Genomic DNA, 22,823 nt, shown 5'->3' with positions numbered 1-22,823 from the left:
TAAAAAAAATCTAGCCCTTTTACTTGTGGAGTTATAGAACAAAGCCGACAGACAGTATTCTGCTCAGTTGATCAATCTTATACTCAAGAAGTAAGCCTCACTGAGTTGACAGAGACTTACTTCCAGTGTAGACAGGATTGCAGCCTAAATCCCCTTACATTTTTAGTGTGGATACAATGAATGGTCTCAGGGTATGGTCTGACCGCACATGGGGCTACCACCTTGCTGAAGCTAAGCAGTTCTAGGACTGGTCAATGCCATGATGCTTTGGGTTCTATGATGAAAAAGGCAATACATAAATATAAGGAAAGAAGGAAATAATTTTTTGTACGGAGCCAAGCCACATTGTTCACGACAACCACTTGAACAAATTGAGGCAAGCTTTCTTAAATACCACCCCAGCACTGCTGATTACTAAATTTAAAGGGCCTGTCCAATAGCTAGAATATGTATGGCTACTTCAACATAAACACCTGTATATTACCTACAGCCCATAATTGAAAGAGAGAAACCAATGGAACTACAGTCCATTCTCAAGGATAATCCAGGTCTCAAAGAAGCTACAGGAGGCAAACCACCGCTGGCATATAGACAGCCGCTAACCTGAAACAACTACATATCCGTGACTATGGATGGATGTATTTGTCAATTTCCATTTCTCTAAGTTTCTTGTTTTTCTACCCTTAAGCTCAGTTTGCCCCATTTCTGAATAAGTCAGCAACTTTAACAAAAAATCTGCATGAACCTTCATATATGTTTTAGTGTGCATTTCTCCTGACGTACACATTGTTGTATGCAATTTTGGTTAGCATATGCATTTCTGCAAGCAATTTTTCTGTAATAGAATTCAGGTTTATACATTATTTTTCACTAATATACGCTTTTTTGTGTGCATTTCCCCCCCCCCACAGATACTGTATACATATTTTTGTATACATTCTTTGGTTGGAGAATTGCACCACAACATTTAGAGAAGTGCATAATTTTGAAGGAGAGCAGTATTTTGGATCCTGTATTGGTTTAAGAAGTGAGACTTTGGTAGGCTTGCATGACAACCTTTATAACTATGTAAATGTAAACTATGCCCCATAACTAACATAAACACCACTGGGTGTGCAGACCTAATGGACCATCCATTGCATCCAAGGCACTTTTGCATGCATATCTACCAATGTGGTATTTCATGTGCCAAAAGTCCATCAGCAGTTTACATTTGACAAATAGGCATATCTTTAAAGCACAGACACAATGGTCACAAATTGGATATAAAGTGCAAGAACACTAAAAAACCAGCAGATAGGTATGGAAGGATCTGTCAGTTTTGGTCCTCTCCGTTTCTCATTTTTCCAATCTAATATTTCAAGAAGACTAAAGTAATGACAATAGAAGATTTATGTAACTTTAAAGTTGGTAATGGGGACATTGAACTTGTCAAGGATTATCAGTACCTCGGCACAGTCATTAACCCAAACGGAGACAATAGTGAAGAATCAGAAGAAGGCTGGGACTGGGGAGGGCAGCTATGAGAGAACTAGAAAAGATCCTCAAATGCCAAGATGTATCACTGCACACTAAAGTCAGGATCATTCAGACCATGGTATTCCCGATCTCTATGTATGGATGTGAAAGTTGGACAGTGAAAAAAGCAGATAAGAGAAAAATCATTTGAAATGTGGCGTTGGAGGAGAGCTTTGTGCATACCATGGACCGCAAAAAAGACAAATAATTGGGTGTTAGAACAAATTAAGCCAGAACTGTCACTAGAAGCTAAAATGATGAAACTGAGGTTATCATACTTTGGAGACATCATGAGAAGACATGATTCACTTGAAAAGACAATAATGCTGGGGAAAACAGAAGGGAGTAGAAGGTCGCTCATTCATAGGGTCTCCATAAGTCAAAATCGACTTGAAGGCACATAACAACAACATATTTCTGCAGCAATTTGCAGGGTTTTTTTTAAATCATAAAAAATCTTCAGCATTTTATTGTAAATTTCACCTGCTAAACACATTTTTGTATGCTGTTTTGACTAATGTACATATTTTTGCAAACAATTTCTCCTAATATCAAGCATTTACTGTACGTATGTTATTTTCACCAATATATTCATTTTTATGTACACTTTCTCCTAACATATGCAGTTTTACAAACATTGCTTGGTTGGAGAAGAGCATAGCAGAGAAGTGTGGATTTCAAAGGCTGTCTATGTTTTGGTTCTCATATTGCTTTGGAAAGTGCGAATTTAATAATTTTGGCTTCAAATGGGAACTGATCCAATTTCTTCCCCACCTTTGCCAGCGGATAATAATTTTAATCTCCCTGAATGCAGTGTTGCAGACCTCAGAATTCTTCTTCTTTAGATAGTAAATCACGTGGAAGCATGGGATATGGGATGGTCAAACAGAGTTTCATATACTGTAGAAATTTGACTATATTAATCTTGATCTTAAGAGAGATTATGGTAACTTTACACATTATAGAGATTCTGGACAACTTGTCCTATTAGAATGGTTCCTCAGTTAGATTTTAACTTTCCCATGCCTTTAATATTATATAAGTAATGAACGCCACACATGAAGCATCATCTATTAGTTGCTTCAGATGTCTTCTGAAGGTGCTTCTTTTTGCCCAGGTTTTCTCTCACCTATTAAGATGGGACCCTGTTATTTCTGATTCCTGTCTTTATAATGCTGTTTTACCTTTTTTTTAACAATACGGTTTCATCGTATTGTAAACCGCTTGGAGAGTTTCAAATATTAAGCAGTTTAGAAATGCTAATAAATCAATAACATTGTAAGCTGCACCCCTTGATGTTTGCTTACTGCCATCTAAATAGCCTCCACCCTCCCTCCTGTGTGACAGAGTACAGATGAATAGGCATCCAGCTGGGAACGGAGCCTGTTCCCCCAACAGCATGTAATACTGTATGCATCTTTTTTTAAAAAACACAAACCACCACCACACATTTGAAGAGGCATAAACTTGATCCCACCTTCCAGTTGGGCTGAAGATATGTAGAACCCACATTTTCTAGGCTAAATAAAAGTTTAATGCAGGATTCAGTTCAACATATTCACCTGCCACTTGTTCAAAGTCTCCCTGCCCCCAGAAGCCCATTCCTCCACAAACTGATGAAGGCTTTTGATGGCTGAAAGGGACAGATCCTGGCAACCCAAAGATCACTGATAAAAGGCTGTTTTTAACTGGATTTTAGAATATGTTTTAGTTGCAATTGTGTTTTGGAATGCTTTAAACTGTTTTTTAGTATGTCTTTCTTTTTCTTGCTCCTTTGGGAGGAAGGGTGGAATATAAATCCAATAAACAAACAACAAGTATGACTGACTAGAGGCCTGCATGTGGGTAGATCCACAGATACCTCATTGCCTTCTTTTCCCCCTTAGCTTCGTGAGCATTAAGACTGTCAACCATCTAGACGCAGAATTAATGGTCAACGTTAAGGCCTGCTTTGCCGGTGAATTATCTTCTCAAAGCGTATCGCTAGATTAGACACATCCGTATGACCAGCTATCAAGTGAAAAGAAGGCATCAGCTATAATTGCACATTTACAATGAGGAGGCCAAAGACAAAACTTCATTATGCTAGATTTAAGATCAAGGCCGAGTGCTCTTGCTTCATACCATATACTGCTAGAGAAATTAGCTTTTTATTACCTGCCTTTCTTAGCTGAGCAAAAGCACCAGGTAACGCCCTGCTTGATTTACCCCAAGGATACATTTTATATGCATTAATCTTGCCCTTTGTAATCAACACCAGAAAGTGTCACTTTGATTAAACAGAAAACCCTGAATTACTAGGACGGCAGTACAATAAATTCTCCTGAGCTATCGTTCAGATTGGTCTTCAGACTTAATTCTCTGGAGTCTTATTTAATCGAAATGATGCTGCTAATTAAGGATTAAAACCCAGAATTGAATTATTTTATTTTAGGAAAAGGAAGATTTGGCTTTCTTATTCTCTCCTTTTGGGTAGGTCAAGGAAAACCAATTTGCTTCAAGGAATCAATCTTTTCATCTTCTGCAAAGATGCTATATTTAAGAATGCTTGGATTTAATCCAAAGATAAACACACATACACATAAACACAATTGAGGCATCCACCATGGAGATCTCTACTGCACACACTGAAAGCATGGGCAGACAGAACATACACCAACAGTAGCCAGTGCAAAACTCCACAGTGGAGCATTTCTAGGGCAGGGAGAGGACAGAATTGAGCTGTTCAAGAATTCAGTGGATACTAAACTGGTCCAGCTACCAGAGACGGATCTAATCCAAGTCTCTCTGCTGCACCAGCCTGGAGCTGCCGCAGTGAAGATCGACAATTTTACTGTCCCTCCACTTTCCACCCTGATTGGCACAAGTGACTCTGGAGTTTCGTTTAGCTACACTGCTCCCAGATGGGGGTTAGGATTGCTCTCTAAACTGCCAGAAAGTAGTTTAATTTGTAGCAAACTGCTACTACTTTTTTTGTGTGTACAAATCTACAGTGGCCCTTTCAAGTGAAGACCAGGCCACATGATCAATTGTGATGTAGGGAAAAAACCACCATGAGATGGACTCTTTCCCCTCCACTTTCACATAGCAAGCAGGTCTTGCTAAAAATCTTTCTGCATCGCAAGTTTGAGAATCAATTCATTTCTGATTTCCCCCCAGGATGCATTAGAACTGCAATGTTATCAGATGAGGGGTACAATACTGTAGATATCAGTTTTTAAAATGTCCAGAAGGGTAGACATATTGGTCTGTTGCATCAAAAATGACATCTTAAAGACTAATAAATTTATTATGGCATAGCCAGAATAACTTTAAGTAGCTTTAAACTGGCCAATACCGGAGCAGTGACCACAGTGCTATTCAATTAAACATACATGTAACTGGCCAATTGCCAAGAAAATCCAACACGGTCACATTTGACTTCAAAAGAGGAAACTTCACAAAAATGAGGGGATTGGTAAAAAGAAAGCTGAAAAACAAAGTCCAGAGGGTCACATCACTCGAAAATGCTTGGAAGTTGTTTAAAAACACTATATTAGAAGCTCAACTGGAGTGCATACCGCAGATCAGAAAAGGTACCGCCAGGGCCAAGAAGATGCCAGCATGGTTAACAAGCAAAGTCAAGGAAGCTCTTAGAGGCAAAAAGTCTTCCTTCAAAAAATGGAAGTCTTGTCCAAATGAAGAAAATAAAAAAGAACACAAACTCTGGCAAAAGAAATGCAAGAAGACAATAAGGGATGCTAAAAAAGAATTTGAGGAGCACATTGCTAAGAACATAAAAACCAACAACAAAAAATTCTATAAATACATTCAAAGCAGGAGACCATCTAGGGAGACAATTGGACCCTTGGATGATAAGGGAGTCAAAGGTGTCCTAAAGAACGATAAGGAGATTGCAGAGAAGCTAAATGAATTCTTTGCATCTGTCTTCACAGTGGAAGATATAGGGCAGATCCCTGAACCTGAACTAACATTTGCAGGAAGGGATTCTGAGGAACTGAGACAAATAGTGGTAACGAGAGAGGAAGTTCTAAGCTTAATGGACAATATAAAAACTGACAAATCACCGGGCCCGGATGGCATCCACCCGAGAGTTCTCAAAGAACTCAAAGGTGAAATTGCTGATCTGCTAACTAAAATATGTAACTTGTCCCTCGGGTCCTCCTCCGTGCCTGAGGACTGGAAAGTGGCAAATGTAACGCCAATCTTCAAAAAGGGATCCAGAGGGGATCCCGGAAATTACAGGCCAGTTAGCTTAACTTCTGTCCCTGGAAAACTGGTAGAAAGTATTATTAAAGCTAGATTAACTAAGCACATAGAAGAACAAGCCTTGCTGAAGCAGAGCCAGCATGGCTTCTGCAAGGGAAAGTCCTGTCTCAGTAACCTATTAGAATTCTTTGAGAGTGTCAACAAGCATATAGATCGAGGTGATCCACTGGACATAGTGTACTTAGACTTTCAAAAAGCGTTTGACAAGGTACCTCACCAAAGGCTTCTGAGGAAGCTTAGCAGTCATGGAATAAGAGGAGAGGTCCTCTTGTGGATAAGAAATTGGTTAAGAAGCAGAAAGCAGAGAGTAGGAATAAACGGACAGTTCTCCCAATGGAGGGCTGTAGAAAGTGGAGTATTGGGACCTGTACTTTTCAACTTGTTCATTAATGACCTAGAATTAGGAGTGAGCAGTGAAGTGGCCAAGTTTGCTGATGACACTAAATTGTTCAGGGTTGTTAAAACAAAAAGGGATTGCGAAGAGCTCCAAAAAGACCTCTCCAAACTGAGTGAATGGGCAGAAAAATGGCAAATGCAATTCAATATAAACAAGTGTAAAATTATGCATATTGGAGCAAAAAATCTGAATTTCACATATACGCTCATGGGGTCTGAACTGGCGGTGACCGACCAGGAGAGAGACCTCGGGGTTGTAGTGGACAGCACGATGAAAATGTCGACCCAGTGTGCGGCAGCTGTGAAAAAGGCAAATTCCATGCTAGCCATAATTAGGAAAGGTATTGAAAATAAAACAGCCGATATCATAATGCCATTGTATAAATCTATGGTGCGGCCGCATTTGGAATACTGTGTACAGTTCTGGTCGCCTCATCTCAAAAAGGATATTATAGAGTTGGAAAAGGTTCAGAAGAGGGCAACCAGAATGATCAAGGGGATGGAGCGACTCCCTTACGAGGAAAGGTTGCAGCATTTGGGGCTTTTTAGTTTAGAGAAAAGGCGGGTCAGAGGAGACATGATAGAAGTGTATAAAATTATGCATGGCATTGAGAAAGTGGATAGAGAAAAGTTCTTCTCCCTCTCTCATAATACTAGAACTCGTGGACATTCAAAGTAGCTGAATGTTGGAAGATTCAGGACAGACAAAAGGAAGTACTTCTTTACTCAGCGCATAGTTAAACTATGGAATTTGCTCCCACAAGATGCAGTAATGGCCACCAGCTTGGACGGCTTTAAAAGAAGATTAGACAAATTCATGGAAGATAGGGCTATCAATGGCTACTAGCCATGATGGCTGTGCTCTGCCACCCTAGTCAGAGGCAGCATGCTTCTGAAAACCAGTTGCCGGAAGCCTCAGGAGGGGTGAGTGTTCTTGCACTCGGGTCCTGCTTGCGGGCTTCCCCCAGGCACCTGGTTGGCCACTGTGAGAACAGGATGCTGGACTAGATGGGCCACTGGCCTGATCCAGCAGGCTCTTCTTATGTTCTTATGTTCTTAACAAATGAACTTCAAAGGGAGACTGCAATGTGAAACTGCTGTATTAAAGTACATGAAAAAGTAGAGTGCTACCAGTTGTGGACTGAACAGAGACAAGGGATTTTAGATCACCCTGTATATGCTGATTGGCTTACTAATGCCAGGATGTCTGCGTCGCCAACAACTGTTTTGTGAATGGCCACACTGAAATTATGTAATTATCGCTATTTGTACTTTTCTGCATTTTATTTCCCTCTGACCTCACTGTTTACAATTCTCCGCTCCCCAGCCATATGTGTGTACACACACACACACACAAACACACACAAACACACACAAACAAGTAACTGAGAATATTATATCCAGTGAATTGGACTGTAGTTAATAAGAACATATGCCATAAGGTTTTATGGTGCCAGAAGACTCTCTGTCTTACAGATGATAACATCTTTGGGAAAGTATTTTAATCAGAGGTAACTAAAATGTTTCATGTCAATGCAGATGAGAGTAGTATAAAGGAACAGAATTTACCATAACTTCCATACAAAATCTATATGGAGCAATCCAGAGTTTGTAACTCATTGCAGCTAGACTCCTTGCACTGTTTATTAATCCAGAAAGCTTAAGGCGATATACATGGTTTCTCCCATTTTATCATTACAACAACCCTGAGAGGTAGGTTAGATGGAGAGATGTAACTGATCTTAATGGCTGAGAGAAGATCTGAACCTACTCCTAGTCGAACAGTCTAACTGCTACACTATGCCAGCTTTTTCATATCCATATATCATTATGCTAACATGCCCGTCATGACCATTTTTCTGTAACATCTTCCTGTTTAAAAGATCATTATTGCAGGCTGGGCTGTGGGCCTGCTCCCAATGGTTCTCAGGAAATCCCCACCCCCACCCTGGCCAATGTCTACGATTACCTTTTCTTTTTCAACTTTTAAAAAAAGTTTTCTCGTGAGGACATGTCTAGTCTGACACTTACTCTTCTGGCTGAGGTCAACTGGCTGACAGCCAGTGTGGTGTAGTGGTTAGAATATCAGACTACGACCTGGTAGACCAGGGTTCACATCCCTGCTCAGCCAGAAAGCTCACTGGGTGACCTTGGGCCAGTCACTGTCTCTCGGCCTAACCTACCTCACAGGATTGCTGTGAGGATAAAATCGGGAGGGGAAGCACCAAATTTAAACAGCGCCTAATGGAAGCCATCACTGAAATGGAACAATCGGGCATGCACTCTAAGCTGTGCGCTTGCCTTTGCAGCATGGCAGGCATCAGATCTGTGCCCAACGTCCCATGACATCAGGTGACTGGCAGGCAGGTGGCCCCACCCACCTATCACTGTAGCCCAAGAGGGTTGGCCACTTTTGGATTTGGCCCTCCGCATGAAAGGGGCTTCCCATCCCTGGTATAGTGCAAAGCCCCCAAAGAGGGGATGCAAACCCCTTAACGCTGCATTCCTCTTGATGGTGCTGTCTTTAGAAGTTTTTAAAAGTCCATTAAACATAGCTGAAAGTTCTTAGAGAAATCAAAAGCGTCAACTGTGAGTTGGGAGTTGAAAGCCCTGCGTATTTCACTTAAAGAAATGCTGCCCTAACTCAGGAGGTTCATTCATCTTTTGCATGGAAAGAGCCCAAATCTGTCATCCTTGTGGTTTCTGCTTGCTGAACAATAATGGGGTAGGGGAAAGACCCCCATGATAGAGTTCAATACAAGTCCACAGATGACAACCCCAATGCTCAATGGCTGAGCAGATATCCCTTTCAAAGATAGCTTGGTGGCATTTTTAAGCCTGGAGGCCCTTCTGTGGGATTTCATCACAGGAATGGGGAGCATGTGGCCCTCCAGATGTTGTTGGACTCCAGCTCCCATCATCCCTGACCATTGGCCATGCTGGCTGAGGCAGATGGGAGTCCAACAACATCTGGAGGGCCACAGCTTTCCCATCCCAGAGTCAGGATGTTTCTTTAGGAGAATGAGGAGGTTTTCAACTAGCAAGATCTTCCAAAATGACATGCCCTCCTTCCCACTGCAACAGTGTCAGTCACTGACCAGTTGAAAAATGACAGAAGCTCCTTTTGTCCATAGGCATCAAGGTCGTAAACACTGAAGGGGGACACAATGGCTCTTATTCCTCCTGAGCCAAGACAGGTAGCAAACAATCCCACATAAAAGAGGACCTGCTGCTCTCTTTTAGCCAAGGTGTGAAGGACGTAGTGCTTATCTATGAAGAAATCTTCAAAGGGGAAGGCAACAACAGGTAACAGGGCTGTACCTGCAACGGGAAAGACAGGGTGCATGAGACCAAGAGAAGGGTGGGATTCAAGCGTAACAGAAGAAAATAAAGTATTCCCTGAGACAGGGGTGGGGAACCTTTGATCCTCTAGATCAGCCTTTCCCAACCAATGGTCCACCAGATGTTGTTGGACCACAACTCCCATCAGCCTCAGCCAGCATTGCCAATGGTCAGGAAAGATGGGAATTGTGGTCCAACAACATCTGGAGGTGCACTGGTTGGGAAAGGCTGCTCTAGATGTTGCTGAACTACAACTCTCATTAGCCCCAGCAAGTGTGGCCAATGGCCAGGGATGACGGGAGTTGCAGTAGGACAGAGGACCAAAGGTTCACCATCCCTGACCTAGGAAGATTTTTGGAAGGGAGGACAGCTGTGCAATCGGACCACATCCGCTGCTTGTCCTCGTCAGCATCAATGGCCAGACTATCAATCACAGGCTGTGCTACATCCACAGCAGGAGGTGCTCTATAGCTGCACCTTCAGTTTGGTCCAGACGCACCAAACAAACAAAAACAATTACCCTGAGGAAGCAAGTAGGGATGAGCGAATCTCTTCATTTCTATTTCTCTCAGTTTCTTGGGTTTCAGTCTTAGGTTCAAGTTCTTCACATTCTCACAATAGTTTGCAAATCCTTTTTTAAAAAGTCCTCAGGAAAATTTGTCAGCATTTTGGTGAAGCTTTTTCCTAATAAACACATTTTGCTATGCCGTTTTGCCTAACATATTTTTGCAAAGCAATTTCCCCCAATACAATGTATTTTTTTCCCATGAATATGTGTGTTCTTATGCCCAATTTACTCCAGCGTATGCATTTTTAGAGGCATTACTTGGCGGGAAAACTGCCTTGCAAAATTCAGAGGTGTGAACTTTGAAGAACCGCTGTGTTTGCATATTGTTTCAGAAAATGTGAATTAGCGAGGTTGGCCTTAAATGCAAACTGAAGCAAACTTCACACACCCCCATCCCCAGCGAGTAGATAGGGATGGACACCTACCTACAAAATGTAGCAATGCACAGAGATATACCAATTTGATCCGCCCCACCGGGCATTCGGCAAGCCAGCCCATCAGAAGGGGGGTCACCATGCAGGCACCTACAAAGCAGAGACTGATTGTGGCCGCCTGGTGGTTGGGATAGCCAAGCTTGACTGTGCAGAAAAGAATCATATTGCAGACAATGCCAAAGAACGTGAACTTTTCACACAGCTCCACCAGCAGTAAGCAAATGGTCACTTGGAGTTCCTTCTGAGGCCTGGAGCTGGACTCGCCATGGCCAGCTTGGTTGGGTATGTGCTTTCTGCCCTCCTTCTTGGGGTCATAGTTTAGAAGTTGCTCATCTTGCACAAGTCTCATATCTGCAAGAGGCATTGCTTGATGTTGTAGATAACAGTCGCTCACAGCAAAGCAAGGTTTCTGCGCGCACGCTTCCGTCGCCTGCTTCTGTAACTGACACACAAGTGAGACCTTTGCGTTAAATTCCACACCTTGCTACAACAATTCTCCAAGCCTCTCATGCTCGTCTTTTAAGGATCTGAGCCATCGATATTCACTTATTTGAGCACACAAGTTGTGCAGAAACCAATCAGTTTAATTAGCTTGTTATGTGGCAAACACAGTCTTGCCCCCTTTCTCCCACCCCAAAGCAACAATTGCCTATTAAAATTATGTGAATCCAATAAGAACGTGCAGCAAACTTTATCTGCCCGTTACAGATAAAGGTTTAAATAGTGAGGAAGGTTAAAGCACATTGGCAAAATTCAGGTATTAGGATCCAGAAAAAATAATGCGGGGCTAATATTCCAATGCTTTTAATTAAGCAACCATGGATGAAGCTGGAAGCAAAGCGATAAAGACAGGAAGGATGCACGTAAGGAAATGAACAATAGCTGATCATTATAACATTTCTTGTTATGATTCAAATTAAATTCAGATAAGAAAGTTAATTAGAAAAAAGGTATACGCCGCTAGATTTAAGTGCAATAAGTCGTATTTCCATCAACACCCCTCTTCCCGAATAATTGCAATGTGCTAATGAAAAGTGGGGAATGGTGGCTGGGGGAGGGGGGAGAATCATAAGAAAAAATCTCCATGCAAAATAAACCTGTTGCAACTGTGTTCTGGTCTCAAATGTTTGCAGGGAAACAGAAAGGGGAAAATGTGGTTTTGTGCAGAAAACTGGGACCAATGATCAGTGGGAGGCAGCGGGATAAGAAGGAAAAAAATATCTTGCAGGTTAACTTGGTCTTGGCGTTACGAGACCCTTGGCTCAGTGTTAGAGTATCTGCCTTGCATACAGAAGGCTCCAGGTTTAATCCACAGTATCACCACACAAGGTTGGAAAAGCCTCCCTTCCGAAACTCTGGAGAGCCCCTGCCAGTCAGTGCAGACAACAGAGTTGGGTACTGAATTCAGCTAAGATCCGAACTGAATCAGGGGGATCTGGAGGGGCGGATCAGGACACTGCTCAAGTCAGCTTGAGACAGCCCTGGATCGCTGTGGGTCGAGCGGCCCAGAGCAATCCAGGGCTGTTGGGGGGGGGTGTCAGGCAGGAAGGCGAAACCAGAAAAAGAGAGTGGGAGGGACCAACCTCACCAGCAGCATCTTCTCAAGAGAAGATCCTTCGCAAGGGGTTTCCCTGAAGGGACGGTGCTCGCCAACACGCAGCACTGTGCAGGATGGAGTCCTCTGCTTACCAGCTGGTAAGTGGAAGATTCCATCCTGCGTGGTGGTGCAGGTTACTCGCCTTCGTGAGGGCACTCACAAAGGGGCAGCACCCCGCAGACTCAAACCATCTTGCTCTCAGTCAGGAGAGGGGGAAAAAGACGTAGTCTCTCCTCCTTCCCCACTCACACCCATATGTTTACTTCTTTATTTAATAAATCTATACAGTATTCCACTCTTCCTCCCAGAAGCAGCCCAGGGTGGCAAACAAACAACAAATCACTAAAAATGTCTATAAAACATATCAAAAACAAAACATATATATATATTTAAAAATCTTTAAAAACATTTTCAGCACAGATGCAGACTGGGATAAAAACCCCAACTGTCCAGCAGCCCTGCCCCATGATATGGTACTGGATATGGGGTGGGTAGTCCTTGGGATGGCATGGGGGTAAGGTGGTCCAATCCAAAGGCCACTAAACAGGGCCACAGGGCAGATCGGGGTGGGGGTCTGCGCACAGCCCTAGTAGACAACCCTAAGCTAGATGGGCCAATGGTGTGACTCAATTTAAGGCTGCTTCCTATGAACCTTTTAACTGAAGTGCCAGAAAATGAACCTGGGGGTTTAGTTTATTACACAAATACATGAAAAGATATACATATAATATTACAGAAATATATGTACTAGTGTATGTCAAAATATGAAATATATATCTATCGCAAGTCTATAAATAGTGGGTTGTTAATTTTGATAAATATTAAATATTTTGATTTGTCACATGGAAAATCTCTTATATTCATCAATATTTATGCTATATCTGTCCTCCATAAATGCACTTAATGAAAGGCATTTGCCTCTAAAGTTTTCCCTTCTTCATTCCCCATCTTTTTATCAGACCAACTTTGTGAGCTTCCAAATTTTAGCTTGCCGTTCTTTTATACCCGTCGGTGACCTATTCGTCCACTGTGGTGCCACTAACATGTGGACAGTAATGATTAAATTCCACTTACCAACTGTTTATATTTGATTTGTTCACCCAAATATCCTAAGAAAATTGTCAAAGGATCTATAGGGTAGGGATGACTATATCAGTTCCTGTTTCTCATTGTTCCAGTCTTAAGTTCAGTTGTTTGGGACCTTCTTCATGCAAAGCATGCTCTCTCTCTCTCTCTCTCTCTCTCTCTCAATTTCACTAAAGACAGAGAATTAGGAATTGAGGGGATGGGCTGTAGCTCTCCGGCACCCCCTCCCCCCATGGGTCTCCAAAGCCTTCCTGCCCCCAACACACACACCAGGCACCCCCAAACCCACACACATGGACACACACATACTCTCTGTGTCTCGCACACATGCACACACAGAGAGAAACAAACTACCCCTTGCCTAGGGTTGCCATATTCCAGTTCCACAAATCCGGGCAGGCTAATGCACATATTATGCAATTATGTAAATTAAATATATTAATAGTTGCATTGTCCCGTTGTTTTGTTTTTGTGCCTAGTAATAACCACCCAAGAGAGCCAGTGTGGTGTAGTGGTTAAGGTGTTGGACTACGACCTGGGAGACCAGGGTTCAAATCCCCACACAGCCATGAAGCTCACTGGGTGACCTTGGGCCAGTCACTGCCTCTCAGCCTCAGAAGAAGACAATGGTAAACCACCTCTGAATTCCGCTTACCATGAAAACCCTTATTCATAGGGTTGCCATAAGTCAGAATCAACTTGAAGGCAGTCCATTTCCATTTCAATTACCACCAAAAACTGGGGAAGGATATGAGGAATCTTTTTTTAAAAAAAACACCATACATTTTCAGCCTTAAATCCCTAGACTTTAGTTTCCAATACTATGGAATATTTATTTATTAAAAGGATTTATATCCTGCCCTTCCACTGTTAAAAACAAGACAAAATTCAGATAATAATTTTAGAAATACTATAAGTTCTAGATCTAAATCCATTGTGCTACTGGTCCAACTTTCTAAATAATATTTCCCTGCTGATTTTGTTCCTTATAGTTCTTGAACATCTGTTGTAGCTTACTAATTCTGTATCGCAATACCGTGATGTTGGTCTGTACAGAAGACTGTAAAATGTATGAAATATCTCTAAATGACTTGTGAAACTTTACGCTGAACATCTATGCTAAATGAGGCAGGCAGAATAGCCTCAACTGGGAACAATAACAATATATTCCAGGGCTATCAGGATGAGGTAGTGAAAGAAAATGAACAAAATCTATTTGAATTACTCCACATCTCTCTCTCTCTTTTAAAAAATATACATAGAAAATCTAACAAACATAAAAAATAATTAAGGTTGCAATCCAATACACACTTACCTTGGAGTAAATCACATTGAACCCAATGGAGCTTACTTGAGTAGACATGTATTGGATATCACTGTAAATGACACAAGTTTACTAGTCTGAAAAAGCACATCTAACCTTCATTTAAAAGTACATCTAAAGAGACAATCTGATCATATATTCTACTACAGTAATCAACACATTTATTCTGTTTCTCTAAAAAGATATATTTTGTCCCTCTACATTAAATATTCACTCCTCATCTTTTTAGCTCCATTTAAAAAAACCTATAGGATAACACAGGGGCAGAATGGCTATAATATGTGATCAATACAGTTTGTAGCAGTGTGCTACACAGGAGAATGTTATTACAGTTGGGCTCCGCTTCTCGGCACCCCATTTTTCGGTGTTCCATTAATACGGCACCAGCGGGGTGATCAGCTGGGGGGGGCTGGAGCTCCCCGCACTCCAGCTGATCACGCGGCACGCCGGAGGAGAAGATTAGCTGTAGCGTGCTACAGCCGATCTTCTCTTCTTCTGATGCGATCAGACATGTGATCAGCTTGAGCTGATCACACCTGAGGAGGGGAAGATCTGATCTTCTCCTCCTCTGGTGCGATCAGCGGGTTAGGTTCCAGACCCCCACGCTACAGCTCACCCACTTTTTGGCAGTTTTCACTTTCCGGTGGGGGTCTGGAACTTAACCTGCCGTATGAGTGGGGCCCTACTGTATAAACTACAAATCAAAGTCTATGTAGAACACTGGTGTAATATTAGAGTTACCTATGATAAATTTTTTAAAATCTTTTACAGAAATTGTGAGAGGATTTTAGACTTGATTTTGTAGACTAGACAAGGGATTAGCAGGACCTCCTCTCTGACTAAAGTATGCTCTTACATTGATCCCTTTGGGTTGAACATTGCCTGGGACTCAGAAGCCACCAGTCCCCCCCCCCAAGGGCCCACAGCACAACTCGGCATTGAACTTGTCAAGGATTATCAATACCTCGGCACAGTCATTAACCCAAATGGAGACAATAGTGAAGAATCAGAAGAAGGCTGGGACTGGGGAGGGCAGCTATGAGAGAACTAGAAAAGGTCCTCAAATGCCAAGATGTATCACTGCACACTAAAGTCAGGATCATTCAGACCATGGTATTCCCGATCTCTATGTATGGATGTGAAAGTTGGACAGTGAAAAAAGCAGATAAGAGAAAAATCAACTCATTTGAAATGTGGCGTTGGAGGAGAGCTTTGTGCATACCATGGACCGCAAAAAAGACAAATAATTGGGTGTTAGAACAAATTAAGCCAGAACTGTCACTAGAAGCTAAAATGATGAAACTGAGGTTATCATACTTTGGAGACATCATGAGAAGACATGATTCACTAGAAAAGACAATAATGCTGGGGAAAACAGAAGGAAGTAGAAGATCGCTCATTCATAGGGTCTCCATAAGTCAAAATCGACTTGAAGGCACATAACAACAACATATTTCTGCAGCAATTTGCAGGGTTTTTTTTAAATCATAAAAAATCTTCAGCATTTTATTGTAAATTTCACCTGCTAAACACATTTTTGTATGCTGTTTTGACTAATGTACATATTTTTGCAAACAATTTCTCCTAATATCAAGCATTTACTGTACGTATGTTATTTTCACCAATATATTCATTTTTATGTACACTTTCCCCTAACATATGCAGTTTTACAAACATTGCTTGGTTGGAGAAGAGCATAGCAGAGAAGTGTGGATTTCAAAGGCTGTCTATGTTTTGGTTCTCATATTGCTTTGGAAAGTGCGAATTTAATAATTTTGGCTTCAAATGGGAACTGATCCAATTTCTTCCCCACCTTTGCCAGCGGATAATAATTTTAATCTCCCTGAATGCAGTGTTGCAGACCTCAGAATTCTTCTTCTTTAGATAGTAAATCACATGCGAAAAACACGATCCCCTGGACTCACCATAGCAACCTGACCAAGCAAAGGACGGCTGCAGTAACAACAAAAGATTACTCGCAGGTAACACGTGTGCCTGCCAAAGCTCTAAAAGAAAAAGCAAGGAAGTGACATAGGCTTATTGGCTTTATGGATGGAGACTGGCGTCACTCTAAAGCCCTGGTCATCTCTATGGTGAAAACTCTAAATACTTTGCATTGGAGGTCTGGGCAAAATGGGCAGAAAACTGCCTCCACGTTTTGCTTTCTATCTCTGGATCCACAAGGGCTAGAGACTAGCTTTTATTTTAAAATGAAAGCTGAGAATCTGGGCCACCTAATGGACTAAGTGGGCACCGGATGGCATGGATAGAATCTGGGTAAAACCCGGCTAACCGGGCAATATGGCAACCCTCCCCTTGCCACCCTCTGCCCCCTCCCCTAGGTATCATCTTCCTCCTCACCCCCCCAAGGCACTGATGCTCCCCACCCCAACCTTCTTGTCTTGGCTGTTGGGCCACTGCCACTACCTGCCTCCTACCCACCGAGGCCAAGGCTGAATCCCAGGCCTCAGCCCTCCCACCTGCCGTGGCCTCTGTGGCCGAAGCCTTGCCTTCCGCCAAATAGGCCACCCGCTCACCCAGGGGTCTTTGCCATCACACCTCAACCTCGCTCACGGCAGCAGAAAACAAAGCACTAGAAACATCTACAAAACATCACATTTTGTAGTCCAACTGCAGACTTAAAAACAGCTTGCCAGGTGGCCAGGTGACAAAGAGGGCGGGAGGGCTCCTGCACCATTAACAGTTGTGCAGAAGAGGGAATTTCAGCAGCTGTAGCTTTCATGACAGGCTACACCTCCTGTAATTTATTCTTCTACACAATTATTAGAGAGCCAGTTGGCATAGTGGTTAGAGTGCTGGACTACAACCTGGGAGACCAGGGTTTGAATCCCCAGACAGCCATGAAGCTCACTGGGCGACCTTGGGCCAGTCACTGCCTCTCAGCCTCAGAGGAAGGCAATGGTAAACCACCTCTGAATATCGCTTACCATAAAAACCCTATTCATAGGGTTGCCATAAGTTGGAATCAACTTGAAGGCAGTCCATTCCCATTTTTTAACTGGTTCTAGTTTTTTTAAAAAAATGTTTTTATTATTTTATAAAGAATGTGTCTGCCGCCCTGGGAAAAAGGACAGAAAGTAAATCAAATATATAAATAACAGTTATATTGAGAGAGTGAAATAGGAGGCGATGGTTTTGCAAAGCCATGAACTGAAAGAGGTGCATATTTAAACAGCGAAAAAACAATGCAAGTGGTCCCACAGTAACATCACTCCCTGCTAGACAAGCCTACCCAGACATGTAATTTTAATGTGCAATTTAAACATGTAATTTTATTATGTATATTTTTAAAAAAGAACAACTATTTTTATTTATATTTTGATACACTTTGTGTCAATTTGTTTCCTTTCATTGTTATTTTACATATTTTATATTGTTTTATGCAAACTGCTTAGAGGTTCTCTTTTTCTGCTGAGTAAAGAGTATATAAATCTTGTCCAATAAAATAAAATAAAATTGTGTGTGTGTGTTTGTGTACAGGTGGGGAGATAGGAGGCTCTTAAGGAAATCCACAAGGCCCACCCCTCCTTCAGTTTTAAGCACCTTACCCATTCCCTGTAGCTTTCTGAAAACAGCAGCTAAGGAGATCCATCCCAAAATGAAAGGATTCCCCCCTGCAATTCTAGCACCTTCACTCACCCCTTAATCTCAATTGTGTACTTCTACACATTTAAAAGTCGATTTAAACCCCCTGAAGAAAACACAGCCGTGCCAAATGTCAGTGTTAGCCCAGGTCTAAATTAAAAAAAAAGAAAGAGAAAAAAGAAAATAAGAGTCCCTGAGCATTTTTTGGAAAATTGAATCAGGGATAAATATTTGGTGGAAGCAAAACAGCAACAAGGGTCCAGTCCTGCTTCTAGAAGCTTCCAGTACTAGCAGCAGTGGTGTTCCTACCTGCCTTCTGCTGTTCCTTCCCAGCTTCTGACAATTCATTTCTAAGATGCTGCCCCCAAAGTGACCTAATCCTGCGCCTGATTTATGCCTCACTAGTGGAAGATTTAGGATTGACTTGGGAGTGAACCCCATTGCACAGCGTAGGACTTTCTTCCAGTAAACATGCAAAGGTCAGAACCAAACACACTGCAGGAGGCCTGCCAGTCAGCGAGCTGGGCCAAATCATCTACAGAATTTACATTTACAGCCCACAGCACCTGTACACAGGCTTACTCAAAAGCAAATCTCATGGAGTTCAATGTGACTTACCTTGAGTAATATGCATGGGAAAGCAGCCTAGGCCTGCAAGATACGCAAGCATACTTGGAAGCACAAAAAAGTGGGGCTTACTTCCAAATAATAACAGGAAACCCATAGGTGGGCAGTCCTGCATATCTTTGCATGATTTATTGTGCTTCCAAGAAGGAAGATTTCAGCTGTTTTGAAATGTTCTTCGAAGGTCTATGCAAATCAAAAGGGGAGCGGGGACATGTGGAAATTAGGTATAGAGGGCCAGAGAATAATTGCCATGGAGAAGAGAGAGTCGCTAAAGTGTTGCTCTTTAATTTCTGAAAGTCTTGCTCTCCTTGGCCACTGGGATTTCACGGAGAGGGCAGTCCATATGTTTTGGAGTTTCTCTTTGCACCCAATAAAGTCTAGAAACTTCAAAGAGAAAGAAAGGGTAGGAGAGGCTCATGATGCCAGACTTACACAAAGTATAGCAATTGCTTTTTGTAATTTTCAAATATGCTTTTAGCACTCTTCCATGGAAATGTCGCAAAAAGAGAGTGGGTTAAGAGGAAACTGTGGGAGCCCTTGCTGCCATCGGATAAATTTGGGAGGTCTGGCTAGCAGCTGTCATGACAGCTGAATTCCAATAGAAGCCCAGGCTCTAATTTGGAAATATCTGGGCTTGCCTTATATTGGGTGTGTGAGGCAGTAGGGAATTCCCCAATGCAAACTTTGCCCCATTGCTAGCTAACTAGGTACAAAACCCCTTCCAATGCCACATTAAACAAAAACCAAAAAAAGCTTCCAGCCAGGTCTTTACATATAGTTACTGAGCAACAAATCCCACTAAGTTCAAAGATACTTACTTCCTAATCAATGGCTGCAGTCTCAGAGAACAATTTGCCCCAGTTATCTTCACACAATGCAGCTCTGGAGATAGAAAACTCAAACTCCCAACTCCCGGCCTTGAAAATGCAAGTTGTTGTGAGGAGGATTGGCAAACAGAGATCTGAAGCAGGCAGGCAGGCAAGATACTTTTTGCAGATTGAATCTATGCGTGTTTACACAGAAGCCAAGTCCCACTGAGACTAGGGCTGGGGGAGAAAACTGATTCAGTTCGCATTTCAAGCCGAATCTATTTAATTCACACTTTCCAAACCAACATGAGAACCAAAACACGGTCATCCTTCAAAATCTGCACTTATCTGATGTAGTTCTCCAGCCAAACAATATTTACAAAAATACATAGCTTGGGGGAAGAGGTACATTAAAATGAACATATCAGTGAAAGTAATGCACACATGTATTATGTGAGGAGAAATTGCTTGTAAAAATGTGTACATTAGTCATACAAAAATGTGACTTTTTAGGAGAAATTTGCACTAAAATAACAAAGAATTTTCATGAGGATTTTTTTTTAATTGCAAATGCCTGCAGAAATGTGGAGACCTGAATTTAAGACTGGACAAATGAGGACCTGAGAAAATCCAAATTGACAGATCCTTCAATCCCTAATTGAGACCAATGGGGCTTATTCCCATGTAAGTGTCCATAGAATGCAGCCATGTAAGCAACTTCTGTTCCCCATTAATAGTCTCTCTGCAAAAATGCCTGTCTAGCAGCTCAAATCATACAGCAGGATATTGCTTCCCTTACAGGCACAGAGTTGCCAAACATTTTTTTTTCCTGACAAGGCTCCTGTGCCTAACTAGCATGCAGCTGGTGAAAGATTTCTCAGTATCAGGTAACTGTTAAAGGCACACACAAAACGCAGATGGCTATGATGGTCCATAGGAGAAAAGAAAAAAGCAAATCTACAGTAGGACAATACTGTGATTAACTAAGATGTTGCAAAAGAACGAGCAAGCTTTCAGATCCTTCATCAGGCTAGATGAAGAATTCCAATGGACTGAAAAGCTTGCTCACAATTTTGTGACATTTTGGTCAGTTATCAACTGGAGTGCCTTCAAGTCGATTCCAATTTATGGCAACCCTATGAATAGGGTTTTCATGGTAAGTGGTATTTAGAGGGGGTTTACCATTGCCTTCCTCTGAGGCTGAGAGGCAGTGACTGGCCCAAGGTCACCTAGGGAGCTTCGTGGCTGTGCGGGGATTTGAACCCTGGTCTCCCAGGTCATAGTCCAACACCTTAACCACTACACCACACTGGCTCTCAGGTATCAACTAGATTTTGTTAAAAGCAGAGTAAATCTGACAGAATAAACATTGGCAACTTCATCTGGAAAGAACATGAAGTGAGATATGGTGAAGCTGCATTTTAGATTTCTGAAAAGCTTGAATATTAGGGGAGACCTGAAATCACAGCTCATAAAACATCAAGCAAAACTTTTCAGGCAGTATGATGCAGTGGTTAGTTATTTGGATGTGAGAAGTCAAGTTGGCAGGTCTCTTGGACCAGCCTTCTAACAGGGCTGTTATGACTGTGGGAGCAAAGACAGCAGTCCCAAATCTCACATCCACACCACACATATAAAGCACATGGCTCCTCCCCCACAAGCACCCTGGAAACTGTAGGTTGTTAAGAGTGCTGGAAACTATAGCTCTGTGAGGAGTAAAACTACTGTTCCCAACATTCTTTAGGTGAAGCAATGTGCTTTAAATGTATGGTGTGGCTGTGACCTTAAAATGGAAATTTAATTAAAGTAAGACATAATCCAAAACATATGATAAGGGTGTAGTCTGAGTAGTTTGTAGGCTTGGGGAGGATGAAAAGGCAATTTAAAAATAAACAAACAGACTGGGAGTTCTTTTTATCTCTTATCATTTCGGCACCTATTGAACACTTTCATCTTTCAACAAGCCTTTTAAGTTGATATCTATCCCAGTTTGTATCTGTGTTGGAAGTCCTTTTTAATATGTTCTTAAAAGTTTATTTTTAAAAATGTTTTTAATCTTAGAAGATGTTCTCATAGCTTTTTTTAAAGTAAAATGTTTGAAGATGTTTTGTTTTAATGTGTTTTAAAGTTTGTTTTTATGAGGTTTTAATGTTTTTAGTGCTTTTGTTTGCCACCCTGGGCCCCTGCTGGGAGGAAGGGCAGGATATAAATCAAATAATAACAATAATAGTAATAATGGCTATATAGACAACACATAATAAAACTTTTTTAAAAAAAAGATATTGGTATGCATTTACCCAAAGACTATCATTGGCCACAATTCATAAATCTACTCTTCCGTGCTCTATTGGTTTTCTCAAGATGCCAGTGGGGGATTTCCCCAGAATGCAAAATGCCAGAATTAGATAAGGGATTTTCCTCGGTACTGCAGCAGGGGAAGAAAGGGTTAAGCCCTCCATGCCAGCTCAGATCCCATTAATTATTTTTAGTCCCACCCCACACACAGCTGATGCTAGTTGCATTTCTAAAACCTGCATGCTAAATGAAAAGATGCATGGGGCATCCTGCCTGGTTTGGTCTTTGAATGCTCACCTATGCCTCCACCCAAGCAATGCCAGGCATGTCTAATGATAATGTATGACCCCAACTGTACTCAAAATTTAAAGCAGTCTCATGCCTCCATAAATAGCCATTGTTTCCCCCAAAGAATTCTGGGAACTGTAGTTTGCTGTGGGTGCAGAAAATTGTTAAGAGACTCCTTTTGCCCTTACAGAGACACAGTTCCCAGAGTTCCCTGAGAAGAGGGAGTAGTTGTTAAAACCACTCTGGGAATTATGACTCAGTGAGGGGAATAGGGATCTCTTAAAAACTCTTAGTACCCTTCACAAACTGTAGTTTTCCGAATTGGGTAGGGAAGCCATGACTTAACAGTGTTTTAAATGTACAGAACAGAAATGGGCCACAGTCAGGGATGTAATCATCCAAGGTCGGGGGGGTCACAGATCCATTACTTTTTTGGGAGCAGGGTCCCAGCCAGGTCCCTATAAATGAGCCAATCAGGATGAAAAAAGAGCATGCCATCCGTTGTCCTTTCATGCTCATTGGAGCTAATCAGAGTGAAAAGAGCTGGTCAGCCACTGAGAAGACTCTTTTCAGTAGCTAACCCCAGCCTCCCCTTTCATGCTGGTTGCCTCCTAGGAGGATCTGTTGTGGAGTGGAGTGTATGCTTGGAAGCATGAGAAACTGG

General features: G+C 42.0%; 1 protein-coding gene across 13 annotated transcripts in view; it reads right to left on the bottom strand.

The window, feature by feature from the left end:
• SLC15A5 (solute carrier family 15 member 5) overlaps positions 1-20,415 on the bottom strand; it is a 69,253-nt gene extending 48,838 nt beyond the window's left edge. Inside the window, exons 1-5 of one of the 13 annotated variants that reach the window (XM_061638485.1) lie at positions 19,586-19,856; positions 18,759-19,151; positions 14,526-14,586; positions 10,519-10,969; positions 9,282-9,504 (exon numbers count right to left, since the gene is read on the bottom strand). In XM_061638485.1, coding sequence (XP_061494469.1) covers positions 9,282-9,504; positions 10,519-10,969; positions 14,526-14,573 — 722 coding nt within the window. In that variant the 5' untranslated portion in view covers positions 14,574-14,586; positions 18,759-19,151; positions 19,586-19,856. Of the gene's footprint in view, positions 1-9,281; positions 9,505-10,518; positions 10,970-14,525; positions 14,587-18,103; positions 18,127-18,194; positions 18,413-18,449; positions 18,600-18,758; positions 19,152-19,585; positions 19,857-20,375 lie in introns of those variants that run through there. The other 12 variants (XM_061638488.1, XM_061638486.1, XM_061638492.1 and 9 more) reach the window with 12 other exon arrangements.
• Positions 20,416-22,823: the final 2,408 nt, after the last annotated feature.

The sequence above is a fragment of the Rhineura floridana genome, chromosome 8 (assembly GCF_030035675.1).
Source record: "Rhineura floridana isolate rRhiFlo1 chromosome 8, rRhiFlo1.hap2, whole genome shotgun sequence".
In the NCBI taxonomy this organism is placed as follows: Eukaryota; Metazoa; Chordata; class Lepidosauria; order Squamata; family Rhineuridae; genus Rhineura; species Rhineura floridana.
This window is presented reverse-complemented; position numbering and strand designations above follow the sequence as displayed.